Raw genomic sequence first — 21,748 nt, 5'->3', positions numbered from 1 at the left:
GCCCGTAGACTCGTCGGACCACAAAACACTTTTCCACTTTGCATCATCCAACTCAAGCACAAAGAAGACGGTGGTGTTTCTGGGTGTTGCAAATTTGCATCCAGTAGTTGAGTAATTGAGTCTTCAACTGACAGTTCCACTGGAATAATCAAGCAGAAGGATTAAAAAACTGGGTTCAACAGGAATTATGAATACACATGAGAGAATGAGATTTCAAGTAGTTTCTTCTTTTAGGTTATCAACAGTATTTTTCATACATTCACATTATACATAAAGCAATAAGGAACTATTTTCTTGTCGAAAAATGTTTCTAATAAGGCAATTTCAAACAAATAGATTTCTGTTAAAAATTGCCATTTCTTATTTCAAAAAACATTCATCCATCCCTTTTCTGAGGCGCTCATCCTCAAGAGGGTCTCAGGAGTGCTAGAGCATATCCCAACTGTCATCGGGCAGAAGGCAGGGTGCACACTGAAATGGTTGCCAGCCAATCGCAGTGTCAAAAAACACGACTCATTTATTTCAAAAAGAGAAAGAACTTTGCCATTTTGTTTTAAAGCTACAATTGTATCTATCTGTATGAAGAACTTAAACAGAAACTCATGAATTGACCTATACTTGAAGTAATTGATTTGAAATGATAAGTTATTTTGACCAAAGTAATCACCTTTGCTCTTAAAAATGGGAAGTAGAACACTTTTTCTCCATTCTTCAGGTATCTTCTCACCTGCTAGTAATCTGTTGAACGAGTTCTACAAAAACTCCACAGCCACCTCTCCATTGCTTCCAACATATAGTATACTGTATTCATAAATAATGTAAAAATATAACTGCTTCCATACCTCCACAGGTACGTCATCAGGACCAACTGTCTTTCCATTTTTATCCTCTTTAGCGCCTTTCTAACTTCCTCTTGTGGAATCATTGCCACTGGTCCATCATACTTGCCTCTTTTACTCTTCTTTCTCTCTCTGAAGAAACAACAGGAAGCAAAACTAGAGGTCACAGAAATGAAGGTGCTGAGGTTAATGCTTGGTGTGAACAGGTTGGATAGGATTAGAAATTAGTTCATTAGAGGGACAGCCAAAGTTGAACGTTTTGGAGACAAGGTTTGGAGACAAGAGCAGACTTGAGATGGGTTGGACATGTTCAGAGGCATGAGCGTGAGTATATTGGTAGAAGGGTGCTGACTCCTGAGGATGGAGCTGCCAGGCAAAAGATCGAGAGGAAGACCAATGAAAAGGTTGATGGATGTTGTGAGGGAGGACATGAGGACAGTGGGTGTTAGAGAGGAGGATGCATGAGATAGACATAGATTGAAAAAGATGACACACTGTGGCGACCTCTAACGGCCTAGTATTCCTTAGCTTAGCTTGGTAACAACGAGACACGTTTGTGATCAATTTGTGGATGGTGAAGAAACATCAAATGTGATTAACTTCATAACTTGTACGACGAGGGCCACAAGGACTTATAGGAAATTTAACATTTCATATCGTAGTACATCTTAGTACCCAAATTGGTGCCATATCATTCTCGTTGAAGCTCCTCGGCCAAAGTTAATCTACCGCGCTAAAAACATTACCTACATGGAGTATACAACGAGGACCAAACACTGAACATGGACTTAACCTTGAATTACTAGCGTGAGACCCATTGTGGTTTGAATCCCTTCCTTTTTCACATATCCTTTAAATTTACATATCCTTAGTATCTGCGAGCAACAGTATGGTTTAATGCCTAGGAAGAGTACTACAGATGTATAATTTGTGTGGAGGATGCTCGTGGAAAAGTACAGAGAAGGTCATAACGAGCTACATTGTATATTTGTAGACCTAGAGAAGTCCTATGACAGAGTACCAAGAGAGGAACTGTGGTACTGCATGCGTAGGTCTGGTGTGGCAGAGAAGTATGTTAAAATAGTACAGGACATGTATGAGGGCAGCAGAACAGTGATGAGATGTGCCATTGGTGTGTCAGAAGAATTTAAGGTGGAGGTGGCACTGCATCAGGGTTCCCCACTGAGCCCCCTCCTGTTTGCGGTAGTAATGGATAGGCTGACGGACGAGGTGACACTGGAATCCCCTTGAACCATGATGATCGAGGATGATATTGTGATCTGCAGGGAAAGCAGGGAGCAGGCGGAGGAACAATTAGAAAGATGGAGGTACGCACTGGTAAGGAGAGCAATGAAGATTAGCTAAATTAAAACAGAATATATGTGCATTATTTAAAGGGGCAGAGGGGGAAGAGTGAAGCTCCAGGGAGAAAAGATAGCGAGGGTGGACGACTTCAAATACTTGGGTCAACAAGACAGAGCAATTGTGAGCGCATGTGGTAAGCAAGTGAATGAATGGGTCCAAGCGGGATGGTCCATTTGGTAGGAGGTGTCTGGTGTCTTGTGTGACAGAAGAGTCTCTGCTAGGATGAAGGGAAAAGTGTATAAAACAGTTCTGAGGCCAGCCATGATGTATGGATTAGAGATGGTGGCAGTGAAGTGACAACACGAAGCAGAACTGGAGGTGGTGGAAATGGAGATGTTGAGGTTCGCTATAGGAGTGAGCAGGTTAGATGGGATTAGAAATAAGATCATTAGAGCGACAGCCAAAGTTGTATGTTTTGGAGACTTTGATGGTTTGGACATGTTCAGAGGCGAGAGTGAGTGTATTGGTAGAAAGGTGCTGAGGATGAAGCTGCCAGAAAAGGGCAAGAGGAAGACCAAAGAAAAGGTTGATGGATGTTGTGAGGGAGGACATGAGGACAGTGAGTGTTAGAGACGAGGATGCATGAGATCGGCTTTGATGGAAAAAAGATGACGTGGGACAAGCCGAAAGAAAAAGAAGATCAACTTCTCAAAGTATTCTTTCCACCCTCACCCTTAACTGCTGCACATCCTTCCCATCTCTATCCCTCTGTCTGGCCAACCTGTAGAGATCCTTTTCTCCTTCTTTTGTGTCCAATCTGGTGTACATGTCATCAGATGCCTCGTGTTTGGCCTTCGCCACCTCTACCTTTGCCCTAGGTCGCATCTCAATGTGTTCCTTTTGCCTCTCCTCAGTGCTCTCAGTCCTCTTTGCTAACCTCTTTCCTTGAATGACTTCCTGTACTTTGGGGTTCCCCCACCAAGTCTCCTTCTCCCCTTTCCTATCAGAAGACACATCAAGTACTCTCCTGCTCATCTCTCTGATCACCTTGGCTGTAGTAGTCCAGTCTTCCGGGAGCTCCTCCTGTCCACCAAGAGCCTGTCTTATCTCTTCCCGAAAGAGTGGACAAAATTCTTCCTTTCTCAGCTTCTACCACATGGTTCTCTGCTCTACCTTTGTCTTCTTAATCTTCCTCTCCAACATCAGAGTCATCTTACACACCACCATCCTTTGCTGTCGAGCTTCACTCTCCCCTACCACTACCTTACAATGAGGAACCTCCTTCATATTACATTGTCTGCACAAAATGTAATCCAGCTGCTGCTTCTACCTCTGCTCTTGTAGGTCACCCTATGTTCCTGCCTATTCTGGGAAAAAGTGGTCACTGCTCCCATTTCCATCCTTTTTGCAAAGTCTACCACCACCTATCCCTAAAAGTTCCTTTCTTGGATATCATATTTAGCCATCACTTCTTCATTGAGATTAGGTGACATCCTACCTGCGGGGCATAGCCACTAATCACATTATACATAAGACCCTTAATTTCAAGTTTCAGTCTCACCACTCAATCTGATACCTGATCTAACCCACCTCCAAGACATTCTAGCCAGCTCTTTGTTTAAAAGAACCTCTACTCCATTTCTCTTCCCATCTACTCCATGGTAAAATAATTTAAACCTTGCCCCTAAGATTCTTACCTTAATACCTTTCCACCTGCTTTCTTGGATGCATAATATATAAACGTTTTTCCTAATCATCATGTCACCCAACTCCTGAGCTTTTCTTTCCATAGTCCCAACTTTCAAAGTCAGTTGTAGGCTCTGCGCATTCCTCTTCCTCTGCCGACAAATCTGCTTCCCTCCTCTTCTTTGTCTTCGACCCACAGTAGCTGAATTTCCACTGATGCCCTGCAAGTTAACGTTTTTGGGGCGGGCGTTGTCGATGACCAATCTGGTATGGTATTCTTTTGATGAACGCTCATATTTGTTTGGGAAAGTTTCAAGATGGATGCCCTTCCTGACGCAACCCTCTGCATTCATCCGGGTTTGAGACGAGCCTACAGATTGTACTGACTTGTGCCCCTATAGAGGCAAGGTATATATACTATAAACATACACAGAGATGACAACGACATATATTTAACATTTCAATAAGGACTTGAATTATTGGAAATAAAAATCCACATTGCATTGTGGGAATCACGCGGCTGATGTCACATGTTTTTTTCCCCCGTCAGCATTACCAGCTAGCTTTGTGAGTGATCAGGCAAATACAGTAGTTACATGGCGAGCCTGCCATGTATTGTCTGGGCTTACGGTGTCATGGGTCTGCCGGTCCTATCATGGCTATGCCGGTCCTGCTATGGCTGTGCCAGTCCCTGATGCCTCATCTCCGTAATTACTTCTCACGTATTTATGGCCACGCCTGCGGTGTGGTCTTTGCCAGATCATTGATCCCATGTCACGTTTCCACAACTCCTTTTCTCTGCTCTTGCTATCCCGTGTACCGAACCCCGCCTCGTTCTTGACCTTCTTCTTACGCCTGCCGAATCTGCTTCTGCAGCCTCCATGGACTGCCTACTGGTGTTTGGACATTGGACCGAATAAAGACGCCCCCCAAACTGCTCCTAAGCCTCATGAGTCATGCATTTGGGTTCAGATGAGAGTTCTGGCCATGACATCAGGTACATTACAGTCTGGTTTTGTCAGCATAGTGGTGTCAATAATCAATCTTGCACTGTATTTCATTGTTTATTCCCTTTATTCATCAAACTATCAGCAAACAGGTAGCATCTCTTCATCATGAAACTGCATTCTTCTTTATGTAATTTTCTTTGCATCTTTTTGATATCGTATTTTTACATAGTGCACCCAAATGTTTCAAATCAGATACCACAGTTTGTGGGTGGGTATTGACCACGTAGTGGGTAGATACTTGAAAATTTGTAGACGAAACTATGAATGACGGTGATTTCAAAACCACCTGTAATTGTGTTCTTTACACTCATATGATGTTAATAGTGTTAGTGTTACATACAGTAAAATGTTACCAGAAATTTGCTTCTATATATACACAAGTTTGGGATCAGCCACCATGGTGTAAAAGTGGTAAACCTCCACGGTTTTCCTGGACTATTGAAACTGGGATGTAAAAAAAATAATAATAATAATAATTTTTGTAGTTTTTGACTTGCATCTTCAACCTGAACATTGTTTAAATAACCATAAATTCATCTTATTAAAAAAAAAGATCAAAAACGGCAATTTCATGTGAAGATAGTGTTTCAAAAACACCCATACCTCTGCTATGTGGGTCTCGTTGCTTCTTCCATGAGATTGAATCCACTTTCACATGCCTTCATAGCAAATGAATGCATCAGATCTTAGCAGAGTTGTCATTTACAAATTTGCTTTCCCAATCAGACAGAACTACTATAACTAAAAGCTTATTTGTAAGAATATGTACGAAAAGTGACAGGTTGAATCCAACTGTGGACAAAATAGAAAATACTGTACAATAGTTGATGTAAAGACACTTGTCTGTTTCCTTCCGAGGTGCCGTTCAGAAAGAAACGGACCCCATCCCCCTAACTCAACAGCTGCAATATTAATTGTATTCGCTTTAACTCTGACTTCTCCCTACATGTCTGCATGTACTCTATGTAATCAGGTCTGTGTGGTGTGCAACACAAATGTAGAGTGGGAGTTGAATTGACCCTTCCGTACAGGGCACTTAACCACGCCTCCTGAAGTGACGTCACGCCACGTGTGCCTACGTCAGACAAACAATTAGCAAAAAGGGCGGCGCAGCAAGAAAAGAATAGAGCGAAACTGTCCGATTTACCGACTGATTTCTCACTCGCATTCTTAGCTAACAGTGAAATATCGTTGAGAAGCAGACAGCAGGGCTTGAAGTATTTCAGCGAGGGGTATTTCAATGGTATTTACATGCATATCGACGGAGAAACCATTGATATTAGCGCGAGATCTTTCCAGAGTCAGAGGAAGACCGAGAAGCCACATAATATAATATTATAACCCAAAGACGAATTCGTCATTGACAGTTTCCTATTTTCGTGTTACATATCACACTTGTGTGCAGAATCTGTATATGTATCTGTATAGCTGTTTGTGAACCGCGGTATGAAGGAAAAGAAGAAGGCGAGGCTTGATTTACAAGTTGTTTCTCTCGTTTTCTTTGTGTAACGTCACACATTCCCCTCAATAATTATTCTTGAATTAGTGCCGAACCTACATAAGTCCCGACCGAGTACGACAATCACTACTTTAGTGTCCTAAAACATCCTTCCTTCAGTCTTGGTGTCTCGGTGCACGTCGAAGGCTTTTAGGACTGCTAGTCTGGTTTAGCTTAGCTAATTAGCCGCGAACAAAGGGACACGTTTGTGCAGTCAGATCATTGCAAAATATCGCTCAACACAGATCAAGTGTGTCAATCATTCACACTTAGCTATGTTATGCAAGCGAAGAACTGCTAATTCATTAATATGAGACATGTATTGAAAATCAAATATAGGGCTTACCTTCGTGCAAACATATCTGTTCCGGTTGATGGATTCAGTTGATCATGCGGTCTTCCACAAAGTTTGATCCATCGAAGACATTTTTCATACTCGGTCTTCAGTTCCGGTTGATTTTAGATGGATTCAGTTGATGATGCGGTTTTCCACAAAGTTTGATCCATCGAAGACATTTTTCGTACTGGGTCTTCGGTTTTGGAAAGGGTACGAATTGAACTCCACCAACAAGCCTTTCAGGATACCTGTCGTCACTATTATAAAGTCCGTGACTACACCTCTTAACCATATCTATTGTTGAAGTACCCAAATACGCGATAAAACGCCAACAGAAGCTATACTGGACCATCCAGCATTGTCTGAGAAAACTCCGGGTCCAAAAAAAGGGGCGTGGTTTATGCAGATCTCTGGCCTCTGATTGGTCAGCGACGCGGATTGCGCAATTTTTACGGAGGGGTCAATTACCAATTGAGGGATACCAGAGCGACCACAAGACTGGTGACAAAAAATTATAGAAATCACATGAAGTGGAGTGCAATTGTTGTTCCCAAAATGTTATATCCAATAATGCGAGGAAAGCAACTGTGTGCTAACAAAAACAATATTTACGTCACTTACACAAAACACACCAACAACATGACACTTGTTTCACTTCGCCACACTGTGCCATATTCAGCATATTTCTGCAGTATGGCCTACAAGTGTACGATGTAACAAGTGTGTGAAAATCTATCCATCAATTTTCTTAACCGCTTATCCTCACAAGGTTCGCGGGAGTGCTCGAGCCTATCCCAGCTGTCATCAGGCAGGAGGCAGCCTACACCCTGAACTGGTCTCCAGCCAATCACAGGGCGCATCGAGACAAACAGCTGTACTCAGAATCACACCTAGGGGCAATTAATGCTGCATGTTTTTGGGATGTGGGAGGAAATCAGTGTGCCTGGAGAAAACCCACGCAGGCATGCAAAGTCCACACAGGTGGAGCCGGGATTGAACCCGGGTCCTCAGAACTGTGAGGGCAACGCTTTAAAGCTGCCCATCGTGCTGCCGTGTGTGAAAATGTTTTACCTAAAATCTTTTAACAATGTACGTCTATCCTCAAATACAGCAATAGCACAAGTGAAATGGAAATAGTGAGACAGAAAAGAAACAAGGGGAAACATATTTATTTTCGGCCTGCATGGCTACGATGTTCCGTCTTACAACACGCAATCCAATGGAAAACACGATAATGCCAATCAGCTCGTTGAAGAGAAGATGTTCTCAGGGGTCCTACTAACTACAAACACTACATTCGGCATAAGGGTGGATAGTATTTGTTTTTATTTATTTCAATGCTGGTGTGTCAAAATATATAATAGATTTTATTATAATATATATAGTAACTATAACTGGTCAAAAACGTTTGTGGACCACATTAATCGATTAATCAACTTAGATATTATTTTAATTGGCTTCAATCCAAACTCACTTAAAGTCTTGCAGGAGAGATAATGATATTTATCAAGCATGTATAAAGGTGCCCTTTTTACCTGCAGACCTGCAGAGATATACATGCAGTATGTCTTTTTGACTCGGTTGCTTGAGTTGATGGAATAAGTGCTGAAAATAAAGAAGCCATACTCCCTTTTGAGCTCATAGTAGCAATTACCCAGCAGGGTATCTCCTCTCCGCTCAGAGCTGCCGCGGTAATTATATGCTTCTGGTGCAGAGGCAAGAGCTTGTCCTCTCTGTGGACCACACTTTTGTGTAAGGAACACGAACATGCAGGTAAAGATGTCCATGCATGACACATGAAGCTCAAGAATTCATAGAGGGTATGGACACACCATATAGATGTATGTAGGTTGTGAACAGTTTGTATAATAAAGAAGAAAAATATATATTTGGATGAAAACTGTGCATTTGTGTAACCTGCATATAGAAGCCATTATATTTCTATGCTCCCGTTTTAAAGAGCACACCTCTGCAGTATGATCATTATCGTGGTGGGGCAGAGCAGCAAGCAACCTTAAACTGCACTCCTTCCACCCTTTAGGGAGCATTTGTAAAAAGAGGAGAACATATTGTGAAAACAACAAATGTATTCCAACATATTATGAGACATCACCGATTGGAAAACGAGAAGCTGCAGAAACAGTGAAGGGAAAGGAAGAAATCCCCCAACTCCTGACCTCAAGGGATGCATACCCACAACCCAGAGCCAGTCTATACTGGTATGATCCTTTTAGTGCTTTTTTTTTTTTTTTTTTAGGTCAGCCTCAATCTGAGTTAATATTCATTTTTATGCCGCTGGCCATTTGTTCCTCTAACCAACTCAAAAATTATAAATTATGCTTCCACTTTGATGTAAAACATTTGGCCTATCAACACCCCTAAAGTAAATATATACATTCATCCATCCATCCATTTTCTGAGTCGCTTATCCTAACAAAGTGCGCGGAGTTTTGGAGCCTATCCCAGCTATCATCGGAATCAGAATCACCTTTATTGGCCAAGTGTGTAAAAACACAGAAGGAATGTTTTCTCCGGCAGTCGGTGCTGCAGTTGGACAGGAGACATGGTAGAACCTGAATTGGTTGCCAGCCAATCGCAGGGCACATGGAAACACACAACAGTCACACTCAACAATCACACCTAGAGGCAATTTAGAGTGTCCAATTATAATGCATATTTTGGGGATGCAGGAGGAAACCGAAGTCCCCGGAGAAAACCTGCGTACCAAATTCCACACAGGTGGGGCCGGGTTTAGAAACCTGGTCCTCAGAACTGTGAGGCCAACGCTCCAACCACACACCACCGTGAAGGCAATAAATGTATCTATAGGAATATAAAACAAATTAAATTAATACTGTGTAATGCAGTTCAGAATTGGTTTTGACAATAAATACACTTTGTGTTCACTGTGAAAGGGAAACTGTAAGGTACTTGCTTTATTTAGACTGTATCCAGTGAAAAAAAACTTCTATTACCAAAATACTGGGCCCAATTCAAATGCACGATTTAACCAGAAAGCCATGATTCATCAATGTATTTTTAGTTGTTTTTCTTTGTATACTGCAAAAAATTTAGAGCACAGCAAGACCAGGCAGGATCAACTATTGAAAAAAAAAACCTCAGACATACCCAAGATGTCATTCATAGAAAAAAAAATAATGTAAACACGAGTCCAAGCTCTTATGACTCATTTTGATTGGCCTGTGAAGCCCAATGGAAGACTTTGTGTGGGATCATGTGACGTTTGATTGGTGAACTTTAGTCAAACATCATTGCGCTAATCACAGTGGATTGCAGCAACAGCGCCCAACTAGGGAGTCAAAAACGAATGTCTAAAAATAGATCACAAACTGTCACGACCCATCGGTACGGAGGAGGACCCAAATGCAGGACTCCGGAGACGCAGAGGCAGCTTGGGAAAAGTGTTTTATTCAGTCCAAAGTCAGGGATCAGGCAGACAGTCAAGTGGAGCAGCGGTAGTCAGGACGTTGGGCGTAGAGAGCAGGTCCGCAGGCAGGCAGGGGTCGGTACACGGGAGGTCGATCAGAGAAGGCAGGAGTATCAAAGATGTCAAGCTTACGGGGTCGGTCGGAGGACAGGCGGAGGTCGGTACACTAGGGTTCACGATCAAGAATACGGGAGTGCAGGAACGGGGCATGAGTTGTGACGATCCCTGGGTTCTATAAATACAGGGGTTAATCAACGAGGATGAGGCGCAGGTGTGCCTGGTGGGAGGGGGTCCAGGGGATGGCATCCCCCCCCAACCCTAGTCTGTCTGGTGGCCGTCCTGGCCACCAAAACTGAGGCGTCCGGCTGGACAGGTCAGGAGGACGACCTGGACGCCAAGCACCAGGATCCCCACCGGGTGATTGTTCATGAATGAGAGTCGGCTCCTTCAGACGGAGTCCGACTGGCACATAATCAGGGATCCCGGAGGAGAACTGGCAGACACTAGAGGGCATGAATAGCTCATTCTTGGGCACAGCACGGAGCGACGGGAATGACAAAGTCCTCCCCCTCTTAACTGGAGGAAAAGAGTTCTCCTCGTCTTTATCTGAATTCAGTACAGCCTCTGAACTTGAGCCCTCTGCAATTCGCTTCTGGGTCTTGTTCCATGGGAACATGCACGTTGAAGGGGCTCTGGCAGGCTCATCCTCAATCGCCAATTACACCCTTTTCCTACGACAGTCGCCCGGACGCCTGTCACCACCGCGACATAGGTGTGACGCAGCAGTGAATCTGTTGCCACCCGCGACATGAGCTCAGTTCGAAAAGGTGTCGAAGGATACCATGGCGTGAGCCTGGGTCAGCAGTGTGTCTGCCGAAGCCGCGACGTGAGTGTGGCGAGGTGGCGGATCGGTTTCCACTGCCACGTGAGCTCGGCTCAGTAGTATATCAGTGGCTACTGCGGCGTCCGCTTGCAATGAATCTGTTACGACATGTACCTTGCTCGGTAGCGGGTCCCTTGCCACTGCAACGTAAACGTGAGTCATCAGAGAGTCTGTTGAAACCGCAACATGGGCATGTCTCGGGAGCGGGTCAGTTGCAACTGCGGCGTGAACGTGAGTCAGCAACGAGTCTGTTGAAACCGCGACGTAGGCGTAGCTCGCCTGGTTATCTAATCCTAGCCGAACCTGGGCCGTGAGGACCGCCAGTTCGGCGCTCTGCAGCGTTATTTCCGCCCTGATTTCGCGATACAAGACATTGTGATTCTCGGGTTGCAGCACCTTGGGATTAGCAGATTTCTCCTCCCTCTGAGCTGGAAGTTTCGCCACCAGCTCCGGATCTGCTGGTTTGGCCGTTGCTGATGGGGAGTGGATGGACGAGGACGGTGTCTTGGTCGCCACGCAGCAGTAGGCACAAGGGAGCACCCGGCCTGGGCGTCTCCTCTGGCCGCCACGCGGAGGACCCAGGTAGATGCCCAAGTGGGTTCCCAAAAACGGATTGGAGGACTTGGACATACCGGGCGAAGACACTTGGGAGCTGGAAACATGGGGAGGTGAAGCAAGATGACTGGAATTAAAGATAGGGAGAGGAAATTTACAGTCATAATCTGAATCGTAGTCAGGCAGCCGGTCATATATAAAACGGTCTTCCTCAAAATCTGAAAAATCAGAGTCCAAAAGAATACAAGAGTCGTGGTTGCAACGTAATCATGACATGCAGGCGGTGCGTGTGACAGGGAAGACGTGAACAACATCATGGAGCCTACTCGAATAGGACAGGCTTGGTCCTTTGGCAGTCGGTTTACCTCGTATCAGTCCCACCGACGCTGGCTCTTTCCTATTGGGTCCTGGTTTGGCCAGATCGTTCTGTCACGACCCATCGGTACAGACGAGGACCCAAATGCAGGACTCTGGAGATGCAGAGGCAGTTTGAGAAAAGTGTTTATTCGGTCCAAAGTCGGGGATCAGGCAGACAGTCAAGTGGAGCAGCGGTAGTCAGGACATCGGGCGTAGAGAGCAGGTCCGCAGGCAGGCAGGGGACGGTACACGGGAGATTGATCAGAGAAGGCTTACGGGGTCGGTCAGAGGACAGGCGGAGGTCAATACACGAGGGTTCACGATGAAGAATACGGGAGTGCAGGAACGGGGCATGAGTTGCAACGATCTGGTGAAGTCCCCTGGGTCTTATATACAGGGGTTAATCAACGAGGATGAGGCGCAGGTGTGCGCCTCCTAATCAGTGCCGGTGTGCTGGGACCCACCCAGCCAGCTGTCATGCTGGAGCCTATCCCAGCTGTCTTTGGGAAAGAGGCAGCATACACCCTGAACTGGTGACCAGCCAATCGCAGGGCATGAATAAATAGAAGAACCATTTGCACTCACACTCACACCAAGAGTTTAGAGTCTTCAATCGACCTCTCGGGCATGGTTTTGGGAGGTGGGAGAAAACCGGAGTACCTGGAGAAAACCTACGCAGGCACGGGAGAGCATGCAAAAGCCATATAAGCATGGCCAGATTTGAACCCCTCAGAACTGAAAGACAGATGTGTTAACCAGCCGTCCACCGTGTGACCACATAACATACAGTGAAGAAAATAATTATTGGAACACCCTGCTATTTTGCAAGTTCTCCCACAGGTCTGAAATTTTCATCGTAGGTGCATGGCCACTCTGAGAGAGATACTCTAAAAGAAAAATCCAGAAATCCCAATGATGATGTATGTATGTATTATTGATGTATGATTTTTATGATAACAATTTATCTGTGTGATACAGCTGAAAATAAGTATTTGAACACCTATCCATCAGTGAGAATTCTGAACCTCAAAGACCTGTTAGTCTGCCTTTAAAAGTCCACCTCTACTCCATGTATTATCCTAAATCAGATGCACCTGTGTGAAGTCATTAGCTGCATAAAGACACCTGTCCACCCCATATAATCAGAAAGACTCATACTTATAACATGGCCAAGATCAAAGAGCTGTCCAAAGACACCAGAGACTAAATTGCACAACTCCACAAGGCTGGAAAGGGCTATGGAGAAATTGCCAAGCAGCTTGGTGAAAAAAGGTCTTCTGTTGGAGCAATCATTTTAAAATGGAAGAAGCTAAACATGATGGTCAGATAGTGGAGCCCCATGCAAGGTGAGGAATCAGCAAACCAGGACTACACAACAGGACTTGGTCAATGAACACTAAGACGACATGGTTTGAAATCATGCATGGCACGGAAGGTTCCCTTGCTGAAACCAGCACGTCAAGGCCTGTCTTAAGTTTGCCAATGACCATTTGGATGATGCAGAGGAGTCATGGGAGAATGTTTTCTGGTCGGATGAGACCAAAATTGAACATTTTTGCTTATCATTCCACTAACCGTGTTTGGAGGAAGGCGAATGATGAGTTCCAGCTGAAGATCACCATCCCTGGTGTAAAGAATGGGAGTGGTAGGATCATGCTTTGGGAGTGTTTTTCTGCACATGGGACAGGACGACTGCACTGTATTCAGGAGAGGATGACCCCGCCCAAGTATTCTGAGATTTTGGGGAACAACCTCTTTCCCTCAGTCAGAGCATTGAAGATGGGTCATGGCTGGATCATTCAACATGACAATGACCCGAAGCACAAAGCGAGGAAAACCAAGGAGTGGCTCCGTAAGAAGCATATCAAGGTTCTGGCGTGGCCTAGCCAGTCTCCAGACCTAAACCCAATGGAAAGTCTTTGGAGGGAGCTGAAACTCCGTGTTTCTCAGCAACAGCCCAGAAATCTGTTTGATCTAGAGAAGATGTGTGTGGAGGAGTGGGCCAAAATCTCTCCTGCAGTGCATGCAAACCTGGCGAACAACTACAGGAAAGGTTTGACCTCTGTAATTGCAAACAAATGTTTTGAAAATTTATTTAATTCTTTTTTATTTATGTTTCACACAATGCCCCAACGTCATTAGAATTTGGTTTGTAGTTTTCTGCTCAAATGACTTGCATAGCTCCATTCAGTACATTATATCATGCATATACACACAACCAAAACCACAACACAATGACCATTTGTAAAATATAATCACATCCAGTGCAAGAGTTTAAAAATTCTGCCTTGTTGAAGGTAGTAAATGGAGCATCTCTTGAAAGCAGGATTAATTTCAGTGGAGAAACTTTCAGCTTCATAATGACAGTAGAGTCGAATATTTTGGTTACCTCACAAGACAGTGACATACACTACGAATGGTTGTCATTGAGACTGAACATTATCTTTGTAATGGAAGAATATTCTATCCAGCTCATGTAATGGATATCATGATATTGATCAAGTGGTCACAATGTTGTCGGTGGTCGGTGTAAGTCTCTGGGTTAAGGAATGTTATGTTCTCATCATTTGCTGTTTCTGTAAATGAAATACTGTAGGTGTGCGACCCAAATGCTCACAGAGTAATTTCACCATTAGTAATTAATTAACCCAGTCTTCGTTTTGGCAAATTCTGTTGTCATATTTGTACGTAATTTTCAAGTCTTCTTGTGAGTAGTCATAATGAAGCACAGCGGGGGTCCAAATATAATAAATTCTCTTTAACATGCCTGGTAGGTTGTATGAATAAATGGAGCAGACTTGAAACAGTCTGGAGTGACTCGTTTATCATTAATAAGTGCTTAGTGCAGTTCCGATTCCCTTTCCTGTCATCGTCTCTATCTTACTTGGTAAAGCTAAAGCGATTTTTAGGAAATCAGAAGTAGACCTTTTTTGTTCTCCGGTTTCCGCTGGTATTCCAAAAATCATGCACGATAGGTTAGTTACAATATAATTATTACAATAACTCTACAAATTTCCCATAGGTGTGAATGTGCGAGTGCTTGTTTGTCTACACGTTCTTTGCAACTGTCTGGCCAGTTGGCCAGTTCAGAGTGTACACTGCCTCTCACCTGAAGATCAACTTCAGGAAAATGGATAGATAGGATGCACTTTCTTTACTTACTGGCAAGTGTAACCACTGATAGACCTCGCATACCTGTTGTGTGAGATAGACAAATGACGTCACAAGTAGGTTATCAACAGTAGGTTAAGATTAAACTTCTTTAATTGGCTAATAGGGAGAACTACAAATAATACACAGTCTAGATTCAGTGTGATTTACGAAAACGTATTTTTGAAGGCCAGTTATCAATTCATATGTGGCACAACCTCAATACACAACATTTGCGAATAATTCATCCTTGAAGCTGACTAAGAAAAATAATGGATGTACATCCAGGTTTTCTGCCAAGTAAAAAAAAAAATCCCTGAAAAAAGCTTTAAAAGATGATATCCATCCTTCATTCAGTTTTATTCATCCATCCATCCATTTTCTGAACCGCTTATTCTCACGAGGGTCGCGAGAGGGCTTGAGCCTCTCCCATCCATCATCAGGCAGCAGGTGGGGTACACCCTGAACTGGTTGCCAGCCAATCGCAGGGCACGTAGAGACAGACAACAGTCGCACTCACAATCACGCCTAGGGGCAGTTTAGAGTCTCCAATTAATGTTGCATGTTTTTGGGATATGGGAGGGAACCGGAGTGCCCAGAGAAAACCCACGAAGGCATGGGGAGAACATGCAAACTCCACACAAGTGGGGTGGGATTTGAACCCCAGTCCTAAGAACTGTAGGGCCAACGATCAACACCTGCTTCACCGTGCCACAGGTTTTATTTAATGAGATGAAATACATTTTTAAAACATGACATGTTTTTTTGTTTGCTGCAAAAGCAAAAGACAACAATGGGCTCCATTTTCGTGAGTGGCATATACGTATTAGTTGCGCTGTGATTATCCAGGGAGGCATCCAGGTAGGTGACGCCAGGTTCATCTAAACTATTACCCAGTGGCCATTTGTGGTATGTTGTCCATCTTTAGATATAAAAAATAATATTTGACATGTTCCATAATCCTTTTGAATGTGGATGTTGAACAAATTTGCTTCTGTGTGTTTCTACAAATACTATTACTGTATTAATAATAATGCTGTACATTGGGTTTATATAGTTTTGGTAGGCACACAAAGAAACTTCAACTAAAATAGTATCAACATTTCTCTTTACCATTACAATTACAGAACCAAACATGTTTCCAAACACTTTCTGTTGTCTCGTAGTCTGATTTTGCTGTTGTTTTTGGTATATAACAATAATTTATGACAGGGGTCTCAAAGTCAATTTACCTTTGGGGCACTGGAGGCAGAATATGGCTAATCCTGAATTGCAGATAGACATGCACGCACAATTTAAATTAGAATTTAATTAAAAAAAAACAATCTTCTCAAACATATTTCTTATTTTTTTAACACAAAATAAGATAAGGATGCTGGGATAAACAGGTTGTGTGCAAAATTACTGATAAAACTCTCCCTGGAAACGCTGTAAATTTCATTCACTAAAAAATGTTTCTCTGCTTGTATCAAGCCGTCGATGTCACGCCCCCGAGAGCCATGTACCTCACCATGATCGGTCGGTTATTCAGCTCCACACACAGCAGTATAAAAGTGCCATTCATACAAAAAAAAATTACAAAGGACGCAAGAACATTAAACCTTCATATTAAAGTGGGGCAACAAAATTTCATCTCGCAGCCTGCAAATGTCCCCCAGGCTGACAGTTTGAGACCCCTGATTTATGATGATCCTCAAATAAACACATTACAAAAAATTGTCGATTTATTGTAGATTAACCTTGTTTTTTACTTTCTCTCACTTCTCATACAGTGCAGACGCTTTTTTCTCTGCTCTTCCTCTGCTTGCTCTGCCTCTGTTGACACTTTTTTTCTTGCTGATAAGCTCGTTTTCTTCGGAAATATTTTTTTAGAAGCGTCGACTCCTGAATACTTTTAAATCTATGGGACTTTTTTTTTTTTTTGTGGATAATCAGTTGTTTCATCATCACGTGATCGTGGCCTGCTAATTAGCACAAGCCTGGTGTTAGCAACAAGACCAGCCATCAAGATGCCTCCTTCTCTACAACGGACTATCATGGACTACTGCAGAGGGTTTCAATTCTGGAATCGAAAATCTGCCGCCTTGAAGTCTATGTGGATGTAAATGGACAGTCGGGAAATGAAACCACTCTACAGATGTCTCAAAATGGTGAGCAGAGGTTTGCTAACAGACAGCCACCTGGCTCACCAAGGAGGACTGAAGTGAACATTTGAAAGGAAAACGGACACCCCAGCAGTTCTCTCTGGAATTTACTGAGAGCAAAGCCCAAACATATGGGATATTTAAAAAGGAAGACACAACAGCACCAGGCAACTACTGAAGAATCTGGCTGGCCTGTGTTGCGGGCCACCTCAACATCAAGTGGGGCAGCCATGGACGGTTGTTACAGCAAAGACCAAGAAAAAAGAATGTGAGTCAGTGCAAAATATTGATGTCAGACTTAAAAATACATTTGAGGCACTCCTACAAGGCCCAGGCCAAGAATGCTCATCCTCCACCACCACTGAAAGGTATGAAAAAGGTGTGAATTTCATTGACAATTTCTACCTTTTTTGGGAGCGTAAAAATCTATACAAAGCAGTTAGTTTCTGTCTAAATAGACAAGGAGTTAAGTTATTAACTGCCAACATTTTCTATGTGCGTAATTCACCGCCCTGTAAAGAAAATGTTTACAAAAACCGAGGACAAAAGGATCCAGTTGTTCCCAAACAATCGGAAGAACAAGAGATAAGACGAGACAAGGTGCACACAGATGCATTTGCGTCATCCAAATAATCTGATGAGCAAATGATAAATGGAATGTGCCAGCACTTTAAATCCCCCACACCTCTTCCTGCCTCATTGGAGCAATCCACACTTCCGAATCTCCTTTCTGTGGCTACCACAACCACACAATTTGGAGTAGATGTTGGCTCCAGCGTGAATGCAATGTTGGGTCTGATGGATAGGATGAAGACTATTGTCAACAATGGAGTCCAAACCATACCACACCAAGATCTTCCTCTCATCCCCCCTTGCCTGAAACCACCGTCCACTAAGAAGTGAAAAGCCCCTCCTCCACCCATGAAGACTATCTGTAAATTTGACTAATATTTACCAGGTCTTTTTCTGAATAACTCAGACCCCTATTGAGATCAGGCATTTTTCATCCCTGCATTACAGGACAGAAAGTTGGTCAAAAAGATATGGCACCAAAAAAGTACAACCTCCAACTTAGTGAGGATAAAATGGGAGTCTATCGAGCCATTCTCTCCAGCCATCTCTGCAAGACTAGCTCTTTTTAATATCAGGTCATTGGGTAACAAATCAACGTTGATCAATGACATCATTACAACGTATGGTCTGGACTTTTTGTTATTAAATGAAACTTGGTTAACACAAAGTAGCTGTAATATCATTTTAAATGAGGCAACACCGTCAGATTTTAATTTTATGAAGAAATGTCATACAGGGGGAAAATGTGGTGGTATTACTTTTATTTTTAAATAATTATTTCAATGTAAAGAAATTATACTGGGTGATTTTAGCTCTTTTGAATATCTGTGTATTTTAGTTAAGGGTGACCCAAAGGTTTTCAATTTGATCATTTATAGACCTCCAAGATATAATGGAAAATTTATGGAGGATTTTTCAGAACTGTTGTCAGTTATTTGTACTCAGTACAACTATTTTGTCATAACTGGGGACTTTAACATTCATGTTGACAATAACATGGACAATAACATTCCAAAGAACTTTCTCCAATACTACAGACACATTTGACCTGTCTCAACATATTAAGAGACCAACACACATTCAAGATCACATCTTAGACCAGGTCATCTCTAAGGATGTTGAAATTCTATTGATTGATATTAAGGATATGGCTATTTCTGACCATATTTTTGTATTTTTTGAATTACAGATTCTTCCAAAAGTTCAGACAACCTCTATCTCTATTAGGAAAAGGTACATAAATGACAGTACTGCCACTAAGTTTATAGAGACTGTGGCTGTGCCACAGACTTTGAATGCTGAGACAGTTGATGAACTTTTGGACAATTTCACCTCGAAAATCACAAATGCCATGAATGTTGTCGCTCCTGTTAAAACTAAGACCATCCTGAGGCGACCTACAACACCGTGGAGGAGCACAATGATGGTCAAGAGATCTAAATCAGAGTGTAGGAAAGTAGAACACAAGTGGAGAAAAACAAAATTGCAAATTGACTATGACCTCTACAGACAGTGTCTTTGTAATATTAACAAACACTTAGTTAGAGCTAGACAGCAACACTTTTCTGAAATCATCAGTAAGAACCTCAACAATACTCGTGCTCTATTTGCTGTGGTTGACAGGCTTACAACCCCCCCGAATCAGATAGATCCAGAACTCGTAACAACAGGCAAATGCAATGAGTTTGCCTGTTGTTTTAGTAAAAAAAAATACAATCCATCAGGTAAATGTCAGCACAAATGAGCAAAAAGATAGAATGAGCTCACATATGAAGCCACCCAGAGAAAACTCTATTAACTTGTCAGAATTTGACACAGTTGAGGAAAAAAACTGTAGAGAAAACTGTTTAGCAGTTGAAACATAAACGAGCTATCTCGACTCAATACCATCTGACTTTTTCAAAACTATTGTGAAGTCAGTGCTACCTGATTAGCAGCAGTCTGGCGAGTTTCCCAAGGCTTTTAAGTAGTTGCTGTTAAGCCTCTTCTAAAAAACAGAGCACTTGACGATTCCATGTTAGCAAGCTATAGACCCATCTCAAATCTCCCGTTCATAGCCAAGATTCTTCAGAAAGTAATTTTTAATCAACTCAGCAATTTCTTGAATTTATATGGACTTTTTGACAAATTTCAAACAGGTTTCTGATCTCATAACAGTACAGAATTTGCTCTCATCAAATTGCTAAATGATATAAGGTTGAATACTGACTCAGGAAAGGTGTCAATTTTGGTCTTATTGGATCTCAGTGCGGCTTCCAGTGGAGGTATGGAAGCAATTTGGTGAGGTGGCTGTGGAGTTTTTGACCAACTTATTCAAGAGAATACTAGCGGGAGAGAAGATGCCAGAAGAATCGAGGAAAATTGTGCTCGTCCCCATTTTTAAGAACAAAGGCGATGTTCAGAACTGTGCTAACTACAAAGGAATAAAGATGAAGAGCCACACAATGAAGTTATAGGAAAGAGTAGTTGAGGCTACACTCAGGACAGAATTAAGGATCTGTGAGCAACAGTATGGTTTCATGCCTAGAAAGAGTACCACAGATGTGAGGATGCTCATGGAAAAGTACAGAGAAGGTCAGAAGGAGTTACATTGTGTCTTTGTAGACCTACAGAAAGCCTATGACAGAGTACCAAGAGAGGAACTGTGGTATGGGCGTGCGCAAGTCTCGTGTGGCGAAGAAATATGTTAGAAGTACAGGACATGTATGAGGGCAGCAGAACAGCGGTGAGATGTGCCATTGGTGTGTCAGAAGAATTTAAGGTGGAGGTGACACCGCATCAGGGTTCCCCACTGAGCCCCCTCCTGTTTGCAGTAGTAATGGATAGGCTGACAGACGAGGTTAGACTCCCCTTGGACCATGATGTTCGCAGATGATATTGTGATCTGCAGTGAAAGCGGGGAACAGGCAGAGGAACAGTTAGAAAGATGGAGGTGTGCACGGGAAAGGAGAGGAATGAAGATTAGCCGAAGGAAAGCAGTATATGTGTGCGTAATTGAGAGGGGCGGAGGGGGAACAGTGAAGCTCCAGGGAGAAGAGATAGCGAAGGTAGACGACTTCAAATACTTGGGGTCAACAATACAGACCAATGGAGATTGTGGTAAGGAAGTGAAGAAACGGGTTCAAGCAGGGTGGAACAGTTGCCGAATGGTGTCTGGTGCTCTATGTGACAGAAGAGTCTCTGCCTGGATGAAGGGCAAAGTTTATAAAACAGTGGTGAGGCCAGCCATGATGTACGGACTAGAGACGGTGGCTGATGGATGTTTTAAGGGAGGACATGAGGACAGTGGGTGTTAGAGAGGAGAATGCACGAGCTAGGCTTGGATGGAAAAAGATGACATGCTGTGGCGACCCCTAACAGGACAAGCCGAAAGAGGAAGAAGAAGAAGAAGATCACAATATACTGCTTAACAGGTTGGAAACGTGGGTAGGACGAAATGGAACAGTCCTTAAATGGTTTAGGTCCTACCTGGAGGAAAGGAGCTACTTTGTGACTATTGGATGTGCTCAGTCTCAGCGAAGGGCAATGACCTATGGGGTCCCTCAAGGGTCAGTTCTTGGACCTCTCCTGTTCAGCCTGTATATTCTACCCTTGGGTCAAATTCTTCAAAACTTTAATTTTGACTACCATAGCTATGCTGATAACACGCAGTTATATTTAGCAGTGTCTCCAGATGACTACAGTTCAATTGAGGTATTGTTCCACTGTCTAAATTGGATGAATAACTGGATGAGCCAAAATTGTCTTCAACTAAATCACAACAAAACTGAGACAATTGTTTTTGGCAATAAAGAAAAGAGAATTGCTGTTTGTAAACACCTGGACTACCTATCTTTAAAAACCAAGGACCAAGTCTGAAACCTTGGTAGTCTGATTAATTCCTACCTGACTTTGAACAATCATATCAAATCAATCACAAAAACTGCCTTCTAATCTCTGAAGAACATATCTCAAGTAAAATCT

General features: G+C 42.9%; 1 protein-coding gene across 11 annotated transcripts in view; it reads left to right on the top strand.

Moving 5' to 3' along the window:
* Positions 1-21,748, top strand: part of LOC133499419 (tenascin-like) — a 137,771-nt gene that overhangs the window by 22,886 nt on the left and 93,137 nt on the right. For 4 of the 11 annotated variants that reach the window (XM_061817439.1, XM_061817437.1, XM_061817438.1 and 1 more), the window contains exon 1: positions 16,831-17,580. The exons of 3 other annotated variants lie outside the window; for them this stretch is intronic. Coding sequence is in view for 3 of the 8 variants with exons in the window: in XM_061817446.1 (XP_061673430.1) it covers positions 17,344-17,480 (137 nt within the window). In the remaining 5 variants the exon portion in view is untranslated. Of the gene's footprint in view, positions 1-4,706; positions 4,828-16,829; positions 17,581-21,748 lie in introns of those variants that run through there. 4 more of the 11 variants (XM_061817444.1, XM_061817446.1, XM_061817435.1 and 1 more) reach the window with 4 other exon arrangements.

Source organism: Syngnathoides biaculeatus, chromosome 4 (assembly GCF_019802595.1).
Source record: "Syngnathoides biaculeatus isolate LvHL_M chromosome 4, ASM1980259v1, whole genome shotgun sequence".
NCBI lineage: Eukaryota > Metazoa > Chordata > Actinopteri > Syngnathiformes > Syngnathidae > Syngnathoides > Syngnathoides biaculeatus.
Note: the sequence above shows the minus strand (reverse complement) of the source record. Positions and strands in the feature narration are given on the sequence as shown.